The sequence below is a fragment of the Schistocerca serialis genome, chromosome 1 (genome assembly GCF_023864345.2).
Source record: "Schistocerca serialis cubense isolate TAMUIC-IGC-003099 chromosome 1, iqSchSeri2.2, whole genome shotgun sequence".
Classification (NCBI taxonomy): domain Eukaryota; kingdom Metazoa; phylum Arthropoda; class Insecta; order Orthoptera; family Acrididae; genus Schistocerca; species Schistocerca serialis.
The window spans coordinates 653,108,958-653,134,452 of NC_064638.1; the positions used below are offsets into that span (position 1 = coordinate 653,108,958).

Consider the following 25,495-nt stretch of genomic DNA (forward strand, 5'->3'; position numbering starts at 1 on the left):
AACGTACTCTAGAAACTAGAAGACAATAAAATGCACAGACTCATTCTAGAAACCTTGATTCAAATTTAGAGGTGAGATCTCAGAAAGCTCCACGGTAAAAACTGGAGTGAGACAAGGGGATGGACCCTTCCCACTTCTCTTCAACTGTGTCCTTGACAAGGTTGTGAGAGAATGGCACAAGGGACTAACCAAGTTGGGTTTTTAGAGTGGTGTCTACCTGGGCCATGAGAACGAAGGACTGATTATAGATGGCATGGCTTTTGCAGATGACATGGCACTGACTGATGATTCTCTTCAAATGGCAACAATGCAGGTAAGCTGCCTCAGAAAACAGGCAGCCAAACTGGGTCTTCAGGTGTCGCTGGAGAAAACAGAGCTCTTCACCAAGATCAAAGAAGCTAATAGAGAGATGTTACTACACCAGGGAAACATCAAAAGGACTGAGAAGTTTGAGTATCTTAGCAAATGGATTGAACCAAACTTATCAGAAAAAACTTCATTATCCATGAGAGTCATCAAGTTGGAATACACATCAGTCATACGACCAGAAACCCTGTATGCCATGGAATGTCTTTCAATGAACCAGAGAGGTCTGATGGAGAAACTGGAAGTCAGAGAGAGGAGAATCCTCAGGAAGATCCTAGGCCCAGTAGGAGAACATGGGGAATTCAGAAGGTGACATATCTCAGAGTTCTACAAACATCAAGAGGATCTCTGACTGTGCAAGAAAAAGAAGGGTAGCTTTCTATAGCAATGTTGCAAGAGCGCCTCCAACAGATTGAACAACCATCTGGACACCTTCTGACAAAACAAGAAGGTTCACACCACTTGGCTGACAGAAACTGAAAATGACATTAAAGAACTGAGAATAACTGATCTCCAGAACAGAAAGTCTGTGAGACGTATCCTGAAGGAAGTCTGAGGATTTTAGGAAAAGCCTCGAAGGAAAGGTACACCCTGGACAGAAGAAAGGGAGGCGTTACATCGGCAGAGGATGTGGCAGTAATGGGCAAAGATCAAAGCACCACATTTGAACAAGCATGGTACAAATTAGGCTTGTTTGAAACAAGAAGGAATGAGTAAAAGTAAAAACTGTGTAACTGAGTCACTGAATGTAAACTGGCATTTAAAGAAGTCAGAAAAACATTTCTAAGCCACACATTTCTGTAGTCAGTGCTAAGAGTGACACCAGGGCACAGTGGAGTGACTGAAAATGATTGATTTGCAGTGATAAAACATGCTATACCCTGTGGAAATCTGACAGGAAGATTTGTGTTTGGTGAATGTCTGTCAGACATTACCTGTCATTATATGTGGTACCAACAGTGAAGTACAGAGGAGGTGGTGTTACACTGTGGGATATTTCTCAAGGTTAGGTTGCGCTACCCTTGTTGCGTCCAAGAAAATGCTAAATGCAGAAGGATATGAACACATTTTACAGCACTGTGTACTGCACACAATAGAGTAACAGTTTGGAGATGATGAAAGTTTGTATCAGCATGACAAGCAGCATCTGTGAGGCAATAGTTCGTGGACAGTAATATTTTTGAAATGAATAAAAGTGATTAATTTCATGGCAGAATGGTATTAGTTGAAACAAAACTTTACCTGTACAGTATTTATTATGGATCTGATGAGAATGAGCAATAAACAGTTGTCTAGTAACAATATTCATACTGCAATGCCAACATAATCCCTTGCGCTAGCCAAACTGTAGTTGCAGGAAAATGTAGCTTAATGTGGTTGTGTGTGTGTGTGTGTGTGTGTGTGTGTGTGTGTGTGTGTGTGAGCATAGGCTCACCCATATTCTTACATACTATGTACCTGTTACTGGTGCTAAGGAAGGACATTGCCCGAAAACACAGCTAAAAGGTCAGTCTTGTTTATCTACATCTCTTCCACATAATATCTTAAATATACAATGCATATTAATTTTCCTAAATTTGAATATGGAATCTTTAAGAAAATTTGAAATTGGATGTGTTTCAAAAATGAAAAGTAAGCATCTAATAAATGCCACTGTAAATAATCTACACAATTTGGAACAGAACGAAGTTTGCTATTTTTGAGTTCATGGAGCACACCTGCAAAGCCACCACCACCACCTCCAGCACGACAGCCACTGCCACCTCCTCCAAAACCACCTGATCCTTCATTGATATAAACATGAGAACATCCACGACCACCACGGCCACCGTGGATCAATGACCTTCCAGTGAAGGGGTTTCCTGTATCTGTGTGATTTCTCCAGCCACCACCAGCACCTGAAGAAAAAAGATTTTATGCAGTATTATGTGCTGAATGATATGCAGTTGAGCACATAAGCAATTATTTGGTCAGTTCTATAAGCAACTAACTCTGCAGACAAGCATTTTTTATTGATGTATAGCATGTCATAATTACTAAATTAGTGAAAATGTTTGTGACTACAATATGTAGAGAGAAGTAGCCTATATGTACATCGGCTTCCATACTAGTCAAACCACAATGAAGTGTGCAACAGAAGGTACTTCCCATTGTACCAGTTATTAGGTCATTTTACTGTTCCATTCACATATAGAGTATGGGGAGAATGCTTATGAGCTTCTGTGTGCACTGAAATTAATATAAGCTTGTCCTTATGATCTCTACACAGGGGGTTGCGGTATATTCCTAGATTCATTATTTAAAGCAGTTCTTGAACCTTTGTTAGCAGGTTTTCTCTGGACAGTTTTCATCTATCTTCAGGTGTTCACCAATTCACTTTCTTCAGAATCTCTGTGATATTCTCTCATGGGTAAAAAAACAACCATTTGTGCTGCCCTTCTGTGCTTATCAATATTCTATGATGAGTCACACAAAAGATTTGTAAGCAACCTCCTTAGTAAACTGATTGCATTTTCCCAGTAACCAAAGTTGCCTACCTGCTTTACCTTTGTCCTATGTGCTCGTTCCATGTTATGTCCCTACCCAGTTATTTGTACAAGCTGATTGACCCCAACTGTGACTCACTGATACTGTAGTCATATGATACCATATTTTTTCATTTTGTGGAAGTGAACAGTTTTGCATTTATGAATACTTAAAGCAAGATATCATCATTTCATCACTTTGAAATCTTATCAAGATCTGACTGACTGTGCAGCTTTTTTCAGACGGTACTTCATTGGAGATAAATGCATCTTCTGCTAAATGTCTGAGGTTACCATTAGTATTGTTTGAAAGGTCATCAACAGACAACATGAGAAGTAAGGATCACACCAAACTTCCCTGGAGTACACTCAACGTTACTTTTCCTTGTGTCAATCACCCTCTATCCAAAATTACATGATGCATCCTCCTTCCCAAGAATGCTCAGTCCAGTCACAAATTTTAATTGATATCTCATGCATCCATGCTTTTGATATGCAACATAAGTTGGTACTGAGTCAAATGCATTTTGGAAATCTAAAAATATTGCATCTACCTGACTGCCTTGACCCATGATTTTCAGGATATTATGTGAAAAGAGTGCAAGCTGAATTTCACATGACTGATGTTTCCAGAATTCATGCTGGTTGGCATGGAGGAGGTCATTCTGTTTGGGATATCTCATTATATTTGAGCTCAGAATATATTGGAAGATTCTACAACAAATGCGTGTCACAGTACTGAACAGAAGTTTTGTGGATCACTTCTTATACCCTTCTTGTGGACAGGTGTGGCCTGTGCCTTCTTGCAACTGATGGGCAGTGTTCTCTATGCGAGGGACATACAGTAGATTATGATTAAAAGAGTGATTAATCAGCCATAAAATTGGTATAGAATCTGATAGGGATCCCACTGGGCCCTGGAGTGTTGCTCAATATTAACAATTTCAACTGTTTTTAAACTCCACTGATGTTATTTACATATTTTATGCCCACGTTGGAGCACTTTATTCAATCCATATACATTTAAGTCTTAATACTAGGTGTAGATTTGGCTTTCCTCTTCTGCTCCCAAAACTTCTTCATCCTTTATGACATGGCTGCCCTTTCTTCCTCTGTTTGGTGTATTTTTTGCATGCAAATGTCTTTAGTTTGAATCTCATGTCACTGTGTATCAGGATCTTCTTTTCTTCTCTGCCTTCAATTTGTTGCATTGTCAAGCTTAACTCATCTAAATCACCTTGGACTTCTTCGAACCAGTTGTTCTCGGTCTTACTTCCAAAAGAAGGTGAACAGTTGTTTCAGTAGCCTGGTTCCTGGTAGTCTGGAAATGTGGCGGAAAAAAGCAACCCTCCTTTTCCACATTGTATGAATTATTGACTCAGTTTCTTGATATACAACTTCATTAGGTAATACTCACCACTGTCCCTCTACTTGGTATTTTTTGTTTATAATTGTTCTAAGGATTCTTCTGTCTGCCTTCTGTAGTTTGTCTGTGGTTGATTTGGTGTTCATCTTCAACAGTGTTTCACTAGCATAGGTTGCTTCAGGTTTAATAGCAGAGTGGCAGTGTCTTGAGTTTTGCATTTATCGAGAGACATTTCTTCTTGTATGTTGGCCAGGTGATGTGTGGCGCTTGTTTCAGTTTAGTTGTTCTGCTTTCTACTGACATTTTCTCGTTTTAATTCAAACTTATAACCTCCCCAAGATATTTGAATTTAATTACAATTTTAATTTGTTTGTTATCATTCACTGTAATGGCTGGAGCTTCAACCTTGAAGGATGGCATCATTTCTGTCTTTTCAAACGAGATCCAAAGTCCAACTTTTGCTGCTATTTTTTCAAGTTCTTCAATTTAGTGTTTAGCCTTTTCCACACTATTTGCAAGCAGCGCTAGATCATCAGCAAAGGCCAGGTAATTGAGTTTGATATTTCTGCCAATCTTGATGTTTGGTTGACATATCTTATTCCACTCTGGTGGGACTTTCTCCAGTGCACAGTTAAATAGTAGTGGTGAGAGGCCATCCCCCTGTCGAAGTCCTGTCCGGATTTCAAATGATTCAGATAGTTTCCCCCTGACTTAACTTTTGATTTAGTATTCTTAAGGGTGAGTCCAATAAGACTAATGAGTTTTAGTTGCAATCCAAATTCAGCGAGGATTTTAAGTAATGACTCACGATGGATACTGTCATATGCTTTCTTGAAGTCAACAAAAGTGGTGACCAACCTCTTGTTTCTCACTCTTTGATGTTTCATGATCCAGCTAAGGCTGATAATTTGATCTGGACAGCTTCTTTCAGGACAGAATGCTCCTTGATATTCTCCAAGTTCTTGGTCAAGTCGTTCCTGAGTTCTTGTAAGATAATTCTAGAGAAGATCTTATATGTGACATCAAGCACGCTGGAAAACTCCCCTGATACTAATATCTATTTCACTTATGTAGCAAGTATTATGTTCAACCAATACTCTGCATTTACTTTTGCAGGGGAATGTTTGAAAACGGGGTTCAGCATTTCTACTTTTGTTTTGTTGCCACAAATCTTAGTTCCAGTTTCCTCCATGAGCGTTAGAACACTAACTTTTGAGCCACTGTACCTATGACCAGAATTTCTTTGGGTTATGCAAGATATCCTTCAAAAACATTCTGCCACAATAGTTGCTGAAGGCTCCAGCCAAATGCTTTTCATTCAGCATCTCCCTATCTAAAGCTTCAAGCTTTGTTTTAAACCTATTATGCAGTAGTTTCTGCTTCTTCAGAAGTTTCCTTAGAGTGACTGTGTATCATGAATAGTCCTTCACATCATGAACAGTTTGACTAAGTACATATTTATCAAGTGCATGGTCAACTGTTCTTCTAAACCTGACCACAGTTCTTCTACATGCTCCTCTCCAGCTCTAAATGTTTCGAATTCCTTATTGTTATGTGACACTACTACCTCTTTACCTTGTTTGTTGAACACACGTTTTTTACTTGTTTTAGTTGTTCTTCATACTCTCATAATCACTGTTGCTACAAATGCGTCATGGTCACAGATATCAGTTTCTATGTGGAAATCTTGTTTTAGTTGCTCTTCATACTCTGGTGGTCGCTGTTGCCACAATTGCCTCATGGTCACTGATATCACCTTCCATGTGGAAATCTTCACAGATCAGGTTTATTAGTTGTGTACGAAGCATATTTGTAATCATAAAAGCAAGCAACTAAGCATTAGTTATAATTAGTCATAGCGTGAATATAACCCATACAAATAACGCTAGCAGAGTGATGGTAAGTGACCATTTTTTGAGCTAAGTAATATTTTAAATTGTATATTAACAGAGTCTAAAATATATTTATTCAACTATCCAGTAACTCAGTGGCACTACATAACAAAAACAAAATTTTTCATTGAATAATAATGGAGTATCAAATTTAGGATGAAAAAACTGCTAGTCAAGTGACAGACTTTTTAATTATATGTCCTGTTAGAGGGAACAGCTCAATCCATGTGAACTAGATACTTATTTGCAAGAGTAGATGAAAACATTTTGTACATTATCTGATGCTCAATCACGAGAAGCAAACATAAGATAGTGGAAAATTCAGTAAAATACCACTGATGTCATGACATTTAGAGACAACTTATAATAACAGGTAAAATGGGTTACTAAGTTTTAATAAGTTCAGAAAAAGCAATTGCAAAGCATTATTCAGATGAAAAATATAATTAGATATCAAAGCAAAGGGAATCTACAGTTTAGAATGTCTGCCTGCTAAATACCACCAAATGGAGACATCTACACTAAAGCTGGCAAATTCATTAATTTACAACGTTTTTAACTTGCCTACTCTGGCAAAAAAAAAAAAAGATTTTTTGAAAAATTTTTGAAAAGTGATGCAGATCCTCATCTCAGGCAAGTGTGACAGAGAAGAGCAATAGAAAATTTAACAATGATACAGCAGCTACATATGAGAATTTAAAAGCTGTGGAGCTGGAAGGCTAAATGAGGAGTTGACAAAAAGACACAGTATGGAGACATAATGAATAAGAAAACTGGATGAAATGAAGATGGGTAGGAACAGACAAGTGGAAGGGAGAGCTAAAAACAAGAGAGAGGAGGAATAAAACTATATGAAAGAAAATACAGTAATATAGAATAAAAGAGAGAGAGAGAGAGATGAAAAGCGAAATAAGTGGAAAGACAAATGCAACTATAAGAAAAGATAAGAGCTCACGATAAAGTTTCAGGGGATGTACAGAATGGATTTGACTCTAAGAAGTGGAATACAGGTGAACAACAGAACGACCTAGCACATACTGCAGCTATAAAGCAACTACATTCTGTGGAGTAAGTGAATTATAAAGTCAGAGGAGGGCAGGGCATACAACCCAAAATAGTAATGTACCCCGTAAAACACTGTTGTGTTAAACCAAGCTTCATGTTGAGAATACATAACTTTATATCTTCACTTGATAGACTGATCTGTATCATCATTATCCTATACCCTCACCTCATGACATAAGTAAGCTTTAACGACCTCAGCTATAAAGAAGGATAAGAAGAAGCAATTGTTTTTAGATGTCAAATAAGCCTGTTACTGTGTGTGTGTGTGTGTGTGTGTGTGTGTGTGTGTGTGTGTGTGTGTGTGTGTGTGTGTGTCAAGACAGATAGAAACTCTTGACAACATTTCTCTCTATGAAGTGCTCTTAAAACACCATGGAAATATAAATTATGAGTTTAATGCTGTTCTGAAAATAATAAGTACATACCAGCAGTTGTAGTGTTGTGTTCTTTTCCAGAGAATGCTTTCCTGCTCAAATTAATGCCATGTCCATGCTGTCTGCCTTGAGTGCCAGAAGACTCTCGTCCAAGACCACCACCACCAGCTGCTATCAGTACTGGCCTTCCTTCAGTACCATTCCTAAGCTGAAATTACATAATACTGGTCATGCACACAATTAATATTTTAACTATTCATTTTCTGTTTAGGAGCACATTTATGAGATTAGTCATACGTGTAAAATAATTTAATAGGATAGATGAAAAATCTGCTCACCAAGTGGCGGCAGAACACACACGTAAAAGACAGTTGTAACTGGCAATCTTTCAGAGCCACTGGCTCCTTCTTTAGGCAGAAGGGTTGATGGGAAAGGAAGAGGGGTAAAGGAAAAACACAGGAGAGGTCCAAGAAAAGGGATAGATTTTGGGAAAGTCACCCAGAACTGCGGGCCAGGGGAGACTTAGCGTACAGCATGAGAAGGAAAGACTGATTGTTGGGGACCGCATCGCACGAGATTTGAAAACCTGAGTGTTTAAAGGTGGAAGACAGGATAACATGCAACAGAGATTACTGCTTAAACATCATGCATGAGTTAATAAGAGTGAAAAGCTAAGTGCAATGTACGTAACAAAAGTGGGAGGGGGGCGGTGAAAAATAGACGGGAAAGACAATGAAAGATGTAGAAAACTAAAATGGAGTGAAGAAAAGAGTAGTTACAGTGATGAAATGCTGAGACACAAGAAATTAATGTAGATTAAGGCCAGGTGGGTGGTGAGAACCACAGACTTTTTGTAGTGCTAGTTCCCACCTGCTAATTAGTGCTAGTTCCCACCGGCTGGTTCCCAAATCTCGTCCAATGTAGTCCTCAACAATCAGTCTTTCATTTTCAACTTGTACAGTAAGTCTCTCTTCACCTGCAGTTCTGTGTGACTTTCCCAAAATCTACCATTTTTCCTACACCTCTCCAGTTGTTTCCCTTCACCCCTCTTCCTTCCCCTTCAACCCTTCTGACTGAGGAAGGAGCCACTGGCTTCGAAAGCTTGACAATTACAACCATCTTTTATGTGTGTGTTCTGTTGCTACTTGGTGGTAGGTTTTTTATCTATCCTGTTAAATAACTTCGCCAGTAATTGACTGTTTTCATTGTTATATTAGCCCATGTAGCCATCACTCCTTCTTATTTAACTCTCTTTTCAGTCTTTGTTGTTGTCTGTCTTGTTCAAACTATCGTCTGTTTTCTACTTTATGTGGTAATCCATTCGTTTATCTGTATTACTAAGATTAATCAACACTTTGGCCCTTTATCTTTTATAGTACTGATTTCTGTGCTTATAGACGGGTCCATTTTTATTTGCATATATCAAGAAATGTATGATGAAATAAAAAAAATTATTCAGATAGTGAAGGGAGACGAAAATTTAATAGTCATGGGTGACTGGAATTCGGTAGTAGGAAAAGGGAGAGAAGGAAACACTGTAGGGGAATATGGATTGGTGCGAAGAAATGAAAGAGGAAGCTGCCTGGTAGAATTTTGCACAGAGCACAACTTAATCATAGCTAACACTTGGTTCAAGAATCATAAAAGAAGGTTGTATACATGGAAGAAGCCGGGAGATGCTGACAGGTTTCAGATAGATTATATAATGGTAACACAGAGATTTAGGAACCATGTTTTAAATTGTAAGACATTTCCAGGTGCAGATGTGGACTCTGACCACAATCTATTGGTTATGAACTGTAAATTAAAACTGAAGAAACTGCAAAAAGGTGGGAATTTAAGGAGATGGGACCTGGATAAACTGACTAAACCGGAGGTTGTACAGAGTTTCAGGAAGAGCATAAGGAAACAATTGACAGGAATGGGGGAAAGAAATACAGTAGAAGAACAATGGGTAGCTTTCAGAGAGGAAGTAGTGAAGGCAGCACAGGATCAAGTTGGTAAAATGACACGAGGGCTAGTAGAAATCCTTGGGTAACAGAAGAAATATTGAATTTAATTGATGAAAGAAGAAAATATAAAAATGCAGTAAATGAAGCAGGCAAAAAGGAAGACAAACATCTCAAAAGTAAGATCAACAGGAAATGCAAAATGGCTAAGCAAGGATGGCTAAAGGACAAATGTAGGGATGTAGAGGCTTATCTCACTAGGGGTAAGATAAATACTGCCTATAGGAAAATTAAAGAGACCTTTGGAGAAAAGAGAACCACTTGTATGAATATCAAGAGCTCAGATGGAAACCCAGTTCTAAGCAAAGAAGGGAAAGCACAAAGGTGGAAGGAGTATATAGAGGGTCTATACAAGGGTGATGTACTTGAGGACAATATTATGTAAATGGAAGAGGATGTAGATGAAGATGAAATGGGAGATACGATACTGCGTGAAGAGTTTGACAGAGCACTGAAAGACTTCAGTCAAAACAAGGCCCCGGGAGTAGACAACATTCCATTAGAACTACTGAAGGCCTTGGGAGAGCCAGTCCTGACAAAACTCTGCCATCTGGTGAGCAAGATGTATGAGACAGGCGAAATACCCTCAGACTTCAAGAAGAATATAATAATTCCAATCCCAAAGAAAGCAGGTGCTGACAGATATGAAAATTACCGAACAATCAGTTTAATAAGTCACGGATGCAAAATACTAACGCGAATTCTTTACAAACGAATGGAAAAACTGGTAGAAGCCGATGTCGGGGAAGATCAGTTTGGATTCCATAGAAATATTGGAACATGTGAGGCAATACTGACCCTACGACTTATCGTAGAAGCTAGATTAAGGAAAGGTAAATCTACGTTTCTAGCCTTTGTAGACTTAGAGAAAGCTTTTGACAATGTTGACTGGAATACTCTCTTTCAAATTCTAAAGGTGGTAAAGGTAATATACAGGGACGAAAGGCTATTTACAATTTGTACAGAAACCAGATGGCAGTTATAAGAGTCGAGGGACATGAAAGGGAAGCAGTGGTTGGGAAGGGAGTGAGACAGGGTTGTAGCCTTTCCCCGATGTTATTCAATCTGTATAGTGAGCAAGCAGTGAAGGAAACAAAAGAAAAATTCGGAGTAGGTATTAAAATCCATGGAGAAGAAATAAAAACGTTGAGGTGCACCAATGACATTGTAATTCTGTCAGAGACAACAAAGGACTTAGAAGAGCAGTTGAACGGAATGGATAGTGTCTTGAAAGGAGGATATAAGATGAACATCAACAAAAATCGAAACGAGGATAATGGAATGTAGTCGAATTAAGTCGGGTGATGCTGAGGGAATTAGATTAGGATGGTGGTGGTGGTTGTTGGGATGTTTAAGGGGGACTAAACAGCTAAGGTCATCAGTCCCTTAGATTAGGAAATGAGACACTTAAAGTAGTAAAGGAGTTTTGCTATTTGGGGAGCAAAATAACTGATGATGGTCAAAGTAGAGAGGATATAAAATGTAGACTGGCAATGGGAAGGAAAGCATTTCTGAAGAAGAGAAATTTGTTAACATCGAGTATAGATTTAAGTGTCAGGAAGTCGTTTCTGAAAGTATTTGTATGGAGCGTAGCCATGTATGGAAGTGAAACATGGACGATAACTAGTTTGGACAAGAAGAGAATAGAAGCTTTCGAAATGTGGTGCTACAGAAGAATGCTGAAGATTAGATGGGTAGATCATATAACTAATGAGGAGGTATTGAATGGAATTGGGGAGAAGAGGAGTTTGTGGCACAACTTGACTAGAAGAAGGGATTGGTTGGTAGGACATGTTCTGAGGCATCAATGGATCACCAATTTAGTATTGGAGGGAAGGGGAGAGGGTAAAAATTCGTAAAGTGGGACCTAGAGATTATTACACTAAACAGATTCAGAAGGATGTAGGTTGCAGTAGGTACTGGGAGATGAAGAAGCTTGCACAGGATAGAGTAGCATGGAGAGCTGCATCAAACCAGTCTCAGGACTGAAGACCACAACAACAACATATCAATTCCGTTTTTATTTATGAATTTGCATACAATTTGCAGTTCATTACACTGCATGGCCTTCTCCTGATTGTCTTTCACCGGCTTATTCGCAAATTTGACAGCTATTTTCTTTTCCACCATCCACTTATCTTGTTTAAACATTATTCCTTCATGTTTTCATGCTTTTGTTTTTTGGCAAACTGCTCTGATTGACTTTTATTGCCATCTCTTACATCACTTTAATTCCCAAGCTATGTAGTTTACATTTACTACTATGACTTTTGCTTTCTGTTCACCCAGTTTTTAAAATTTCCTCTGTTTTCACAACTTTCCATATCAATTTTTTTCTTTTTCAATAACTTTTTTTGCATCATATCGATCACCCACTCATTACCTCTGATTAATGATTTTTGTATGAATGTTTCTAATTTTTCTGATGTTTTTCCCTGCTTTTCTTCCATTTTTCTATCTTTCTATATATCTGCTTATTTACTTATTTATTTTCTGCTACCCCCACAATTTCTAAGTCTCCAAAGTGTCCCCTATTGTCATGATGATTCCAATTTCTTATTACCTCTGTTCTTTTCAAAAACATGCCTTTGCACTATTAAAACTAAGATCCCACATTCTGTTTATTGAAACCTGTTTGTCCCTTGGAGCTACTCCAAAAGGCCTAACATTGAAAGTCCCTGTTTCTTGATGCAATCCTAACCTACACCAGGTTCTTTTACAGTTCCAAATACAGCAGTCTCTTGCTCTTACCCAGCTAACCTGTGACCTATATGCCTCATCAGCCAATTTCCACTCTACCAGACTTCTCTCCTTCTACAATATCCTGCACTTATCTGCGCCCCCTCACTTCCTTGAATGGCATCATCTGCCAAGCCAACTCCAAACTGCAACAGCATGCCAGACTTCACCTCAAAAAGCTATCCCACCTTCCCCTAAACTATCCGAACAGTGGTGTTTCCCTTCCTGTCCCTCTGCAGCTCCCTAAACAGCCACACCATCAACCACCACTCCTCTCCTACAAACTGAGCTTGGTCAACCTCCTTAACATCCCGCAGCCTTCACCACTGCCTCCCAGACCAAGAATAACCCATAATCCCAAGAACAAGTCACAACAATACAGTGTCATTAACCTCTCATCTAAAGCACTCTCCCCTCCAGAATTATCTGTATTATCTAAGGGCGTCACTTTCAGCCTTAAACCTGCATCTGATCATGCAGCTTTGGTGAAGGACCTACATTCCTTCACATGTAATATCCACTGGAAATATCACTTTGCAACCCAATCCCAAAACCTCTCCAACCACAAAACAGACATTGAACCCTGCCTTGAACAGTACAGACCACAATGCCAACTTGATCCACCACCAATACCTCAGAATCATCCCTTACAAGCCTTCCAAGAATTCCTCACATCCAACAATCCTTCACAACCCTTACTCGGATCCCTGCAACATGACCCTATCCTGTTCTCTGCAGAGCTCCAGGCTCTACATTCCATCTTTATCCTCCCAGCAGACAAAGGATCTACCACTGTGGTACTTGACTGAAAGGAATACGTCAGTGAAGGTCTACACCAGCCATCTAACACTTCTATATACAGCGTCTGCCATCAAGATCCCATCTCTGTGATTCAAACTGACCTGCAGTCCATCCTTACAACCTCAGGTCCCTCACAAGGATTAACATCTCAATCCACAGAACTTCTCACACCGCCCAAACCACACACCTTCTTCCTAAGATCCACAAACCCTATCATCCTGGTCGTCCTATAGCTGCTGGCTTCAAATCAGCCACTGAACATATATCTGCCTTACTTGATCAACACCTTTAATCCATAGTACAAAGACTCCCCTCCTACATCAAAGATAACAACCATTTACTAGATTGTCTGAAATCTTTGTCCAATCCACTACCACCACACATCTTGCTTGTAACCATTGATGCCACCTCAAATGACTCTAAGCACTATGGGACTTAACATCTGAGGTCATCAGTCCCTTAGACTTAGAACTGCCTAAACCCAACTAACGTAGGGACATCACACACGTCCATGCCTGAGGCAGGATTTGAACCTGCAAATGTAGCAGCAGCACAGTTCCGGAGTGAAGCACCTAGAACCACTAGGCCACAGCGGCCGGCGATTCCACCCCCTTCTATACCAACATAATCCCCCACATACATGGACTGTCTGCTGCTGAACATTTCCTCAGTCAGTGCCCAACTGATTCCAAACCTATGACATCTTTCCTACTCACCTTAATCAACTTTCTACTTACCAACAACTACTTCACCTTTGAGGGGCAGACTTAAAAACAGAGCAGGGGTACAGCCATGGGAGCCAGGATGGCTCCTTCCTATGCCAACCTTTTCATGGGTCACTTGGAGGGGGGGGTGGGGGGGGGGAGGGCTTTCCTGGGACCCATAAGTCTTCAGCCCCTAATTTGGTTTAGATACACTGATGCTATCTGTTGTAACCCTGAACGGAACAGTTGGGGGGTTGGCCGTGAAGAAAAGCGCAGTGGGACTGAACGGGCGCGGCCCACGAACAAATGAAATGGATGAAGAGGAAAGGACGGATACGAACAACAGACAACCAAGCAGACACTAAGAACAACAACACGCAAGATGCAATGGAGCCACAAGTGAAAACCTCCCGAAATCAACAACATCCACTCATACACAGAAATAAGCAAAGTAACACGCTGTCAGTAGGCGAGATATCAGCGACTCACGCGAATATCAGACTGCCTCACTGAGTGAGAGGCAGGTGCTTAAATACATGATAGGGTATGTTGCTATTGGCCGCTGGTACCATGTGCCTCCACCATGGTGCCCTCACATTATACGCAGGCCAGGAGCGCACGCAGCAATGGACTATGGCACGACGGCTGCAGAGACCTCTAGTGGTAAATGAGGTCCATGCCGTCTGGCACGGATTCGAAACCCGCAGCACTTGGAACCAGACACCTCCCCCCTGAAACTTGCATGTAGGTTGAAAATGCCCCAGATGGTGCTGTGGTGGTCGGCAGATGGGAGAAGAAAGAACATGTCTGGGGAGGCCTAAGACAAAAACAACGACCGCTGCATGGAGTCATCCGTGACTTGAAAGTCGTGAAATGTTGCTTCAGCCAATGTACGTATGTTTCACAGTCTTCCTTAGCATCATTAAATGGGGGGAATGAAAGCGGACATGGGAAAGCATCGGACACTTAAGGACTCAGAAGCTGTTGTGGTAGTGCGTCCCTTGCATCAACTTTGTCCATTAGCAACCGCAGTGACTGCTGTAGGGTATCTAACTGGAGCTGCTGCTGCTGCTGCATGAGCTGCTGCTGTTGCTCCAGAAGACAGACCAACTTCACCTCCACGCTAACAACTACCACCTTCACATCCTCGTCACCAAAATGTTGTAACTGTGACCGGAACGGTTGTGGGGTTGGCCATGAACAAAAACGCAGTGGGACCAAACGGGCACAGCCTGTGAATAAACAAACCGGATGGACATGAACAACAACGGACAACCGAGCAGACACTAAGAACAACAACACACAAGAAGCAACAGGGTCACAAGTGAAAACCTCCCAGAATCAACAACGACCACTCATACACAGAAATAAGCAAAGTAGCACGCTGTGCAGCCATGGCTTATGGCGCAATGGCTGCAGAGACCTCTAGTGGTAATCGAGGTCCATGCCATCTGGCACGGATTCGAAACCCGAGGTGTTTGGTAAAAGACCATCTTTACCATATGGACCCATGGTGAGGCTGACCTGCTAAAATTCCTGGAATCTCTGAATACCCTCTCCCAATTAAATTTCACATGATCCTATTCCACACCTCATGCCACTTTCCTTGATTTTGATCTCATCCTCACCAAAGACCAGCTACACAATTCTGTCCACATTAAACCTACCAATAAACAACAGTACTTACATTTTGACAGTTGCCATTCTTTCCACATCAAACGTTCCCTCCCATATAACCTTGGCATCCGAGGTAAACATATTTTTTCAGATGCAAACTCTTTACAGCAATACACCACCATTCTGACCTCAGCCTTCACTGCACATAATTACCCACCAGCCTAGTTAAAAAGCAGATTTCTTGGGCCATCACATCCAATCCTGGTACTGCTGATCCCTCCAAAAAACGACTTTGAAGCAAACCACTGGTGATTCAGTATTATCCTGGTCTGGAATGTGTTAATCAGCTAGTTCAACAGGGCCATGACTTCCTAAAATCATGTCCTGAAATGAAATCTATTCTGTCTGAAATTTTGTCCTCCACACCTAGAATTGCTTTCTGTCACCCTCCCAATGTCTGCAATATTCTTATCAGACCTGCATCCACCTCTCTACACTATGGCTCCTACCAATGTGACTGTCCCTGCTGGAAGACTTGCCCTGTGCACCCTCCTACCACCTAAACAGCCATGTAGCTGGCAAAATATATACTATCAAAGGGAGAGCCACCTGCAAAATGACACGTCATATACCAGCTGTCATGTAAACACTGGTCTTCTACATTAGCATGACTACCACTAAATTATCAGTTAGCATGAATCGGCATAGGCAGAGGGTGTATACTGGCAACTCGCAATATCCTGTTGCAGAGCACGCTTGGCAACATGACATTCGTGACCTTGGCACTTGTTTCATCACATGCTCCATCTAGATTCTCCCCCCAGACACCAGTTTCTCAGAACTCTGCAGGTGGGAACTAGCAAAACAACATGTCCTTGGTTCTCACCTACCATCTGGCCTTAATTTGCATTAATTTTTTCTGTCTCAGATTTTCTTCACTATAACTACTCTTTGCTTCACTCCGTTTCTACATCTTTCATTGTCTTTCCAATCTATTTTTCACCTCACCCCCTCCCACCTCTGTTACGTGCAATGAACTTAGCTTTTCACTTTTATTAACTCATGCATGATGTTTAACCAGTAATCTCTGTCAGCAGATTACCCTGTCTTCCACCTTTAAGTTCTCAGGTTTTCAAATCTCATCCAATGCAGTCCCCACTAACTAGTCTTTCCTTCTCATCCTGTACGGTATTTCTCCTCTGATGTGCACTTCTGGGTGACTTTCCCAAAGTCTACCCCTTTTCCTAGACCTCTCCAGTCCTTTTCCTTCACCACTCTTCCTTCCCCTTCAATCCTTCTGCCTGAAAAAGGAGCCACTGGCTCTGGTAGCTTGCCAATTACAACCATCTTTTATGTGTGTATTCTGCTGCTACTTGGTGAGTATGTTTTTTATCTATCCTATTAAATAAGTTTTACATAATGTGTAAAGCTGCATATGTTGTTCTTTCTCAGAATCAATAACAGAACTGGTTCCCCATAGATAGGAAAGCTACTACACACATAATCTTTTCTGTTGTATAATTATTCTGTTAAACTCCCTTAAAAATAAGAAAAACTAAAATTTTATATATCAATAATAGTGTTGTTTTTTGTATCAGTGATTTTCCATTGACTCTTCTGTTTTTAATTCATATAACATATGAACTATAAATGTGTAGCATGGAGTGACATGTAATGTACAACTAGTCTACTAACAGGATAATGGAGATTCCTGATAGTGAACACATTTGATGTAATTCCACTAAATAGTCACAGCTGTCGAAATTATGGATGACGAAAAAAACAAGTAGTTAGGTATGATAGTGAAGGACTGGCAGTAATTGAAACATGAATTATGGTGGAAGAATTACAAGGCTACTTGCATAAATTGGCAACTGAAACAATTCTCTAACAATGAAAATCCCAAATACAGTTTGCTGAAAAAAAAACTATTTCAAGTTTTCTGGACAAATGCCCCCAGTAATGTATTATGTATTTCAAAAAAGATTCAAAAATGATAGTGCTTATTATGTAGGAACAAGTCTTTTTATATTTTGACTGGCAACACCTTCAAACCCAGCTGAGCGTTTAGTTTTGAGAGGCTACACAATTTTCTTAATTTCAAAAACAGAAGTGGGTGGTACATCCATATGACAGTTTTATGTAAGTTGCCTGTTGAACATACTCTTTTGATTTTTATCTTGAAAAACCATAAAAATTAGCAATGTGCTTCAGGCGTATGATGTATATACATACTTAGTTATTTCTTCTTAAAATGAGCTCAGCACTCACGTAACTGCAGAATGTGTTAACTTGTTCACAATAAAATGTAACTTTTAATTACCACTTATCATGAGAATCAGTTGATATCAGACAGTGTTTACAATCAGCAAAAATGTGGCCTACTGTGCAGGATGCAATTTTACATGATAATATACAAGGAGTGTTGAATAAGTAATGCAACACATTTTGCTTCTGAAAGCAGGTTTGTTTTATTCAGGATTTCAATACACCATTTATACCCCACTCTCACTTCAGTCCAACAGCCTAGTATGCTTGCATGGTACTTCTCTACCAATTAACATAGGAGCCAATGTCTTGCAGCATCGATAATGTCCACATCATCCACATACTGCTTCCTACAGCATGCATCCTTCATTGGACCACAGAGATGGAAGTCTGAAGGTGCACAGTCCATGCTGTAGAATGATCTGTTAGGTAGTGAGGAACCCAGCAGGCACACACCTTTGAGTACCAATGGATGAGTGTGTCAGCACTACCAACAGAGATAGCCAGTTGAACTGTGAGGTATTTGATTTCGATCCATCCTGGGGCCTTGGCAAATTTTAGCAGTTTCAGTAGTTTCTCAAAGCCACTGAAATAAAATCTGTATCACTCATCTTTTTAGTGGTGCAAGAATTAAACTAGAGCAGCAGCACTAAAATGTCTGTACTGGAAAAATTTGAAAATGATGTTGAGAAATTTCTACTTTTGTTTTGTTACCAACAATTTCAGTTCTTGTGTTATTCATGACTTTACATATGACCTGATTTTCTTTGGATTTTGTGAAAGCTCTTTTGATAAGATTCTGTCACAACAGTTGTTGAGCACTTCACATACTGCCTTTTTAACAGTAATATATATTTCATTTAGCATTTATCTATCTGTAATTCTACGCTTTGCTTTATAATTACTGAATAGTAGTGCTGCATCTTTAGCAGTTTCTTTACAGAGGCAGTATTCCATGGAAAGCCCCACCCATCACAAGCTGTTCTACTAGGTGCACTCTACAGCACAAAAATTGGCCACCCCACAAAATTCTAAATTCAGACATATGCATGATCTGGCAACATTGTAGTATGAGGAAGTGTTGTCTTCTACTCAGACTGTTACACTGCTGTATCTGCTTGTGATCTAGTAGGTAACATCACGCAATGCAGTCACAAAGTTCTGCATTTTGGCTGCCCACTAAGGGTATCAGTCTGATGCAATCTCAATGATAACATGCTTCATTTTGTAACACATCAGTAATAGCAAAACTTTCCAGGAAAGAACTCATGGCTGCATCAAAATCTGACCTCTTTGTGATCAAGAGTGCCCCCACCTTACAGCAGGCAGTGGCAATTGGCCACACCACAGGTCAATTAACACCAGCCACCACCCAACCAAGGAACACGCGCAGCACATCACTGACATGTTTCTGCTCTTGCTTTGGTATACATAAAATTGTTTTTTATTGTATACTGATTTTCCATACAAAATAACTTCAATAAATCAAGTGAACACTGTGCAGTTATACAACAAAATGTTCAAATGTGTGTGAAATCATATGAGACTTAACTGCTAAGGTCATCAGTCCCTAAGCTTACACACTACTTAACCTAAATTATCCTAAGGACAAACACACACACCCTGCCCGAGGGAGGACTCGAACCTCCACCAGGATCAGCTGCAAACTCCATGACTGCAGCACATTAGACTGCTCGGCTAATCCCGCGTGGCAGTTATACAACATTCCTAGATTGTTGTGAGGGTATTTTTCAATTTACTGTTATACTCTTATTTGAAGTTCTAGTATTTGTATTGCACTTACAAATAGATATTGCATTCCTGAGTCTTGCAAATATTGTTTACATGTTATAAAATAGAGGCACAAATGGAAAAAGGTCTAACATTTGTTACATATTGCTTACTTCGAGCTTAACAAAGTGGTCAAGGCAGTGGAGGCAGCTAGAAACATTTGTGTCATGTTTGGGGCGGCAAGTACTATTGAACAAATCACTTCAGAAAAGTATTTTCTTGTTTCAAGAATGGTCATTCTGGCATAAATGGCTTTTCACATTGAAGAACTCTCGATAATTTACAAATATGATAAACTGCCACAATTTAACCTTTGTGTTGCATTTGCATTTAATACACAAGGGGCAGTGGTCACTTGTAGGAGTACAGTATGCTCTAATCCAAAGCAGCAAAAGTCACAGGGCGAACTAACACTGCTTTTTTGTCATCAGTTCACTTCTTTGGCATTCCTATGCAATCTGTGATTATGTTAATTTATTAAGAAGAAATTAATAGCTGACTGTTAAGAAAGGACATTTCCTCGAGCAAAGGGTAGAATAGATAATATTTTGCAACTGGTGGCACAAAAGGGGTGTTTTGCACTATGATCTCCTTCGCAGAAGTACGTCCACCGCAGGTGCCTCCACCCCTCTATTACATCCAATGTGAACATGTTGCAAATGTTAGACCTTTTTCCACCTACAGCTCTATCGACATGTAAGCAATGTTTGTAAATTTCAAGTATGAAAAATCCAATTCATAACTGCAAGACAAATACTAAAACTTCAAATAAGAAAATGGCAGTTAGTAATACACTTATAGTGACCTATGATACTTGTGTAACTGCACACTCAGTTTACTGAAGTTATTTCATGTGTAAAATCAAACTACAATAACAGGCCATTTTATGTTTAGCAATGTGAGAGCAAAAATATACCCATGATGTGCCACACTGTGTTCACCCGGTCAGATAGTGGCTGGCATCACGCAGATGGTGGCAGGAGGCTGGTTGCCGGTGACTGCTGTAGGGCAAGGGAACCCTCAAACATGAACTGTTCTGACTTTGATGAAGCCATGAGCTCTTTCACTGAAAGTTTTATTATTATTGGTGAGTTACAATATGAAGCACATTATCTCTGAAGTTCCATCAGACTGACAAATTTAGTAGACAGCCAAAATGCAGTTACGAAAATAAATTTGAATTTGCAACTTTGTGTCTACATTGTGCGATATTTATCACTACAACAAGAGTCATCACAGAATTGTAGCAGCTCAAGTGGAATCCAACATTCCCTTGTCCAAGAGTGTTGCCAGACTGTGCAGATGGCTGTACTTAATTCTAAGAGGTAGCCTATTTTGATGCTGTCAAGTGTTCATGTCTAACTAGTACTTGGTCAACTACTCTTCTAAACTTCAGCCGAAGTTCCTCTACATGCTCTTTGGCAGGAATCATAGTCTCTTGTGGACCAGGCAGCAACTGAACAGAATGCTATGTGGATGGTAACACTTGCTGGGCTACCTGCACAACGCTTCCCCTTGCCCAGGATTTGGTCATTTCTGATCCTACACACCTGTTAAAGGTGAGAGAGCTTTAGTATCACTGTCAGACTTGGACACTGGTAGTGAGATAATCATAGCAATGTTGGTTATTCAGAGTTATATAGTTTAATGGCAACACTGTGGGCAGCATGGACACAGCATCAGATGACAAAACCATCTGGCATTGTAGGCAACAGGAAAATACATATTCATCCCATGATCAGCTGTTTTCATGTTTTCTAATCTTTCACTTAGTATTACTATTCACACACAGTGGCATGTTAGTTTTTGGTTATTTCTCTCAGTTTGCTATTCAGGTTCTGTTCGTACACTGTTGATGGGTCGGTTCTTTTCAGCCACTTGGTTTTTCGTCTGAAACTAACTAGTGACACTCCACTGCCTGGGTAGCACATTACAAAAATAGTACATTTGGTTAGCATGGAAACATTATCCTTAAAGGAATATTCATGGCTTATTGTACTGGTACATAAAAATCAGGCAAAGGTGAAATTTTCTGTATGCAAATAGCTGTTTACATCAAAAGTAACACAGCTCATACAAAAGACCTCATCCTGCTTTTTTTACAACACACATTTTAGTTTTTCCAAAAACTTAACATTTCAAAATTAATTTGTATTAAAAAATTTCATGATCTAGAATGTTCCAATCTTAAATAGTTAAAAACTAAAGGAATGACTAGATCTATAGCTCATGAATTCGCATCTTCAATGCTTGATATTTACCAATAGATCAAGAGGTGATACAGCACTTCAAATTTATCTAATTCCAAACATGCCTGCTTTCAATAAAATAATTTATTAATTTGTTAATTATTCTACTCTCAATACTTTTTGGCAGCCTTTGGGAATCCTTGTGTATACAGAAGTAAAGTAGGATCTCTTATTTTGGATATTTTCTTGTTATGCAGGTCATAGTTAAACAGACTTCCTTCTTTGCCTATTGTTTCTTTATGTTTTTATTATCTTTTACATTAGCATTTAAAATGTAATAATAAATTCTGATTTTTAATCTTATTCATCTCTGTAAATAGGAGTGATATACAAAGACTTGAGGCAGACTGTGACTAGATACCAAAATATCAACAATATGTAGTAAACTAGCAAATTGTACAGTTAATACATGAGATTATCTGTGTGAAACATTCTGTATTTAGCCATCAACATGTATATTCTGTGACTGAAAACTGAACTACAGAACTGTGTCATAAAGCACTAATGAATGTAGTTTGCAAACCTGGTCTAAAGAGTTAGACTATTGCCTGTGACAAAGGTGATCATTAGACAAGGATAACTGATTACAAATATTATGAAGAGACCAACAATTAATTACTGTAGTGTGGTGTACATTACGTGAATTATATTCATCAGATCCTTCAACAGTGCAAAGAAACCATCGCCAACCAAGTACATAATTATTGAAGGCACTGTACAAGGTGAGCAAACTTACATATGATGAATCAGGTTAAGACAGACATAGGGAAATGAACTCACAAAAATTTTTAAGTCAAGGAAATGGTAGCATTATATACACAAACAATGGTTAAAAAACAGTGGCAGGAGACAGAAAATAAGTGAGTCACAACAACTGAGACATAAATACTTCAATGGTTTGCAATGCTTTTATTAGTAAAAAAATAACTGGAACTGTTGATATGTGAAAACGAAACAGTACATATATATGAGCAATATCATGAACAGCACCATACTGGAAGTGAAAGCCAAAGATATTGGTACAATATTAGCATAGCATTGTCTAACAGGGAGGCATCTTGAGGTACACAAACTAACCTGGCAGGGGGCCAAAATTCTTTAAGAGCAATACAACACACCAAGAATTAAGACTAAAGTGTTTATTTTGTTCAGTGTTCTGTAATTATAGCTAAAATGAGTGTCAGAGAAGTTGTAAACAGTGTGTTTGATGATGGGAGCACAGATTAGAATTTAATGATAAAAATTATTTCATTGTTAAGAGTGAACTGTATTCTGACAGTAGCACAACATTGCAAGTAGGCTCAAAGTTGAGACACTGAAATATACGCTAGTCAGTCATGAGTACTGAGTGATATGGATGTAAAACTAAAAGTACAGCTAGAAGAATATCTATACACATCAAACAAAGTTTGGCATCACCTCGGTTCCGAGAGATCTGGAACCTGTACATAAAACTGGAATAGAGATCAACATAAACAACATTTCCACCCTTTTTATTGTTCATGAAAACCACACATTGCATGTTGTACTACCATACAGTGAGACCTTCAGAGGTGATGGTCCAGATTCCTGTACACAATGGTATCTCTAATACCCAATAGCATGTCCTCTTGCATTGATGCATGCCTCTATTTCTCGTGGCATACTATCCACAAGTATATCAAGGACTGTCAGTCCAGATTGTCCCATTCCTCAATGGCAATTCGGCATCAGATCCCTCAGAGTGGTTGGTGGGTCACGTTGTCCATAAACAGCCCATTTCAATCTATCCCAGGCATGTTCAATAGGGTTCATGTCTAGCCACTCTAGTCAAGCGATGTCATTATCCTGAAGGAAGTCATTCATATAAGACGTGCACAATGGGGGTATGAATTGTCATCCATGAAGACAAATGGCTCACCAATATGCTGCTGATATGGTTGCACTATCGGTCAGAGAACAGCATCCATGTATCACACAGCCATTATGGCTCATTCCATGACCACCAACGGTATACATTGACCCCACATAATGCCACCCCAAAACAGCAGGGGATCTCCACCTTGCTGTACTTGCTGCACAGTGTGTCTAAGGCATACAGCCTGACTGGGTTGCCTCCCAATACGTCTCTAACTATTGTCTGATTGAAGCCATATATGACACTCACTGGTCAAGAGAAGTTGATGCCAATCCTGAGCAGTTCATTTGGCATGTTGCTGGGCCCATCTGCACCACGTTGCATGGTGTCACGGTTGCAAAGATGGACCTTACCATGGACGTCAGGAGTGAAGTTGTGCATCATGCAGCCTATTATGCACAGTTTGAGTTGTAACACGACGTCCTGTGGCTGCATGGAAAGCATTATTCAACATAGTGGCGTTGCTGTCAGGGTTCCTCCGAGCCATAATCGGTAGGTAGCAGTCAACCACTGCAGTAGTAGCCCTTGGGCAGCCTGAGCGAGACATGTCATTGACAATTCCTGTCTCCCTGTATCTCCTCCATGTCCGAATGACATTGCTTTGGTTCACTCCGAGATGCCTGGACACTTCTTTTGTTAAGAGCCCTTCCTGGCACAAATTGACAATGCGGGCGCAACTGAATCTTGGTATTGACTGTCTAGGCATGGTTTAACTACAGACGACACGAGCCGTGTACCTCCTTCCTGGTGGGATGACTGGAACTGATGGAATGTCGGTCTCCTCCGTCTAATAGCCGCTGCTCATACATGGTTGTTTACATCTTTGGGCAGGTTTAGTGACATCTCTGAACAGTCAAAGGGACTGTGTCTGTGATACAATATCCACAGTCAACATCTATCTTCAGGAGTTCTGGGAACCGGGGTGATACAAAACTTTTTTTGATTGAGTAGAACAGGAAGTACCAAATACCATATTAGTTGCAGCAAATGAGTGATTATTGCCATTACTGAATTATGTAAACAGTGATCTATTTAATATGCTGGATTTAAAATGTGACATTTTGAATGTAAAACAAGACAAAAACAGTCATGAGCTTAAAAGTGACATCAGTAGTATAAGGGTAGAGATGAGAGAAATCAGTCAAGAAATTTCTGATAGTCTTCAAAGTGACATCAGTAGTTTAAAGTCAAAATCTGACAATTTAAGAATGGAAATGAACTCAAAACTGGGCAGAAATTAAAAACTGGGCAAAAATAGTAATGCATGAAGTATGTAATTTATTATGGCACAGCAGATTGTCATACTCTTTTCACTTTAAATTGTTTGTATATGAGGAAATAAAAAGTATTCTTTTTAATAATATAAATTGGATTTTGTTCCCATATAATTAACACCACTTTTGGTTTAAAGAAACTCACTACTGTCCACAAATTCTATACACATTTCTGAGTAAAATAATGTAATTGTACAGTACATCATGATCTGCTCAATGTATGCATTTCTGTATCACGTAACACTTGTGTTTTGGAGCAGAGTACACTTTGTCAAAGGATGGAAATGCTTTTGAAAGATTTATATTCCAGTATGAAAACAATTTAGGTCTTTTGCTGAGCTCCACATTCAGTAAGCATGCTATAAAACCTCTTACATCAGCTACTGTGACATTCTTGCATTTTCATACAGACTGGACAAAGTAGCAGCAGCAGCATGTATAGAAATAAACTGGTTAGCTGAGTGATTTGTTTTGGTCATAATTAGTTGAAGTAATGCTGCAGTGAAAAATAAATGGAAACATTCAATTACAGAAGATTCCATTGGTGGGATGTGCTGT

The 25,495-nt window shown here is 39.6% G+C and overlaps 1 protein-coding gene across 1 annotated transcript in view; it reads right to left on the minus strand.

Annotated features, from left to right (window-relative positions):
• The window catches only part of LOC126479258 (leukocyte tyrosine kinase receptor-like), a 782,006-nt gene that overhangs the window by 167,161 nt on the left and 589,350 nt on the right, over nucleotides 1–25,495 (minus strand). The window contains 2 exon segments of the mRNA XM_050103770.1: nucleotides 2,085–2,264; nucleotides 7,640–7,796. Coding sequence (XP_049959727.1) covers nucleotides 2,085–2,264; nucleotides 7,640–7,796 — 337 coding nt within the window.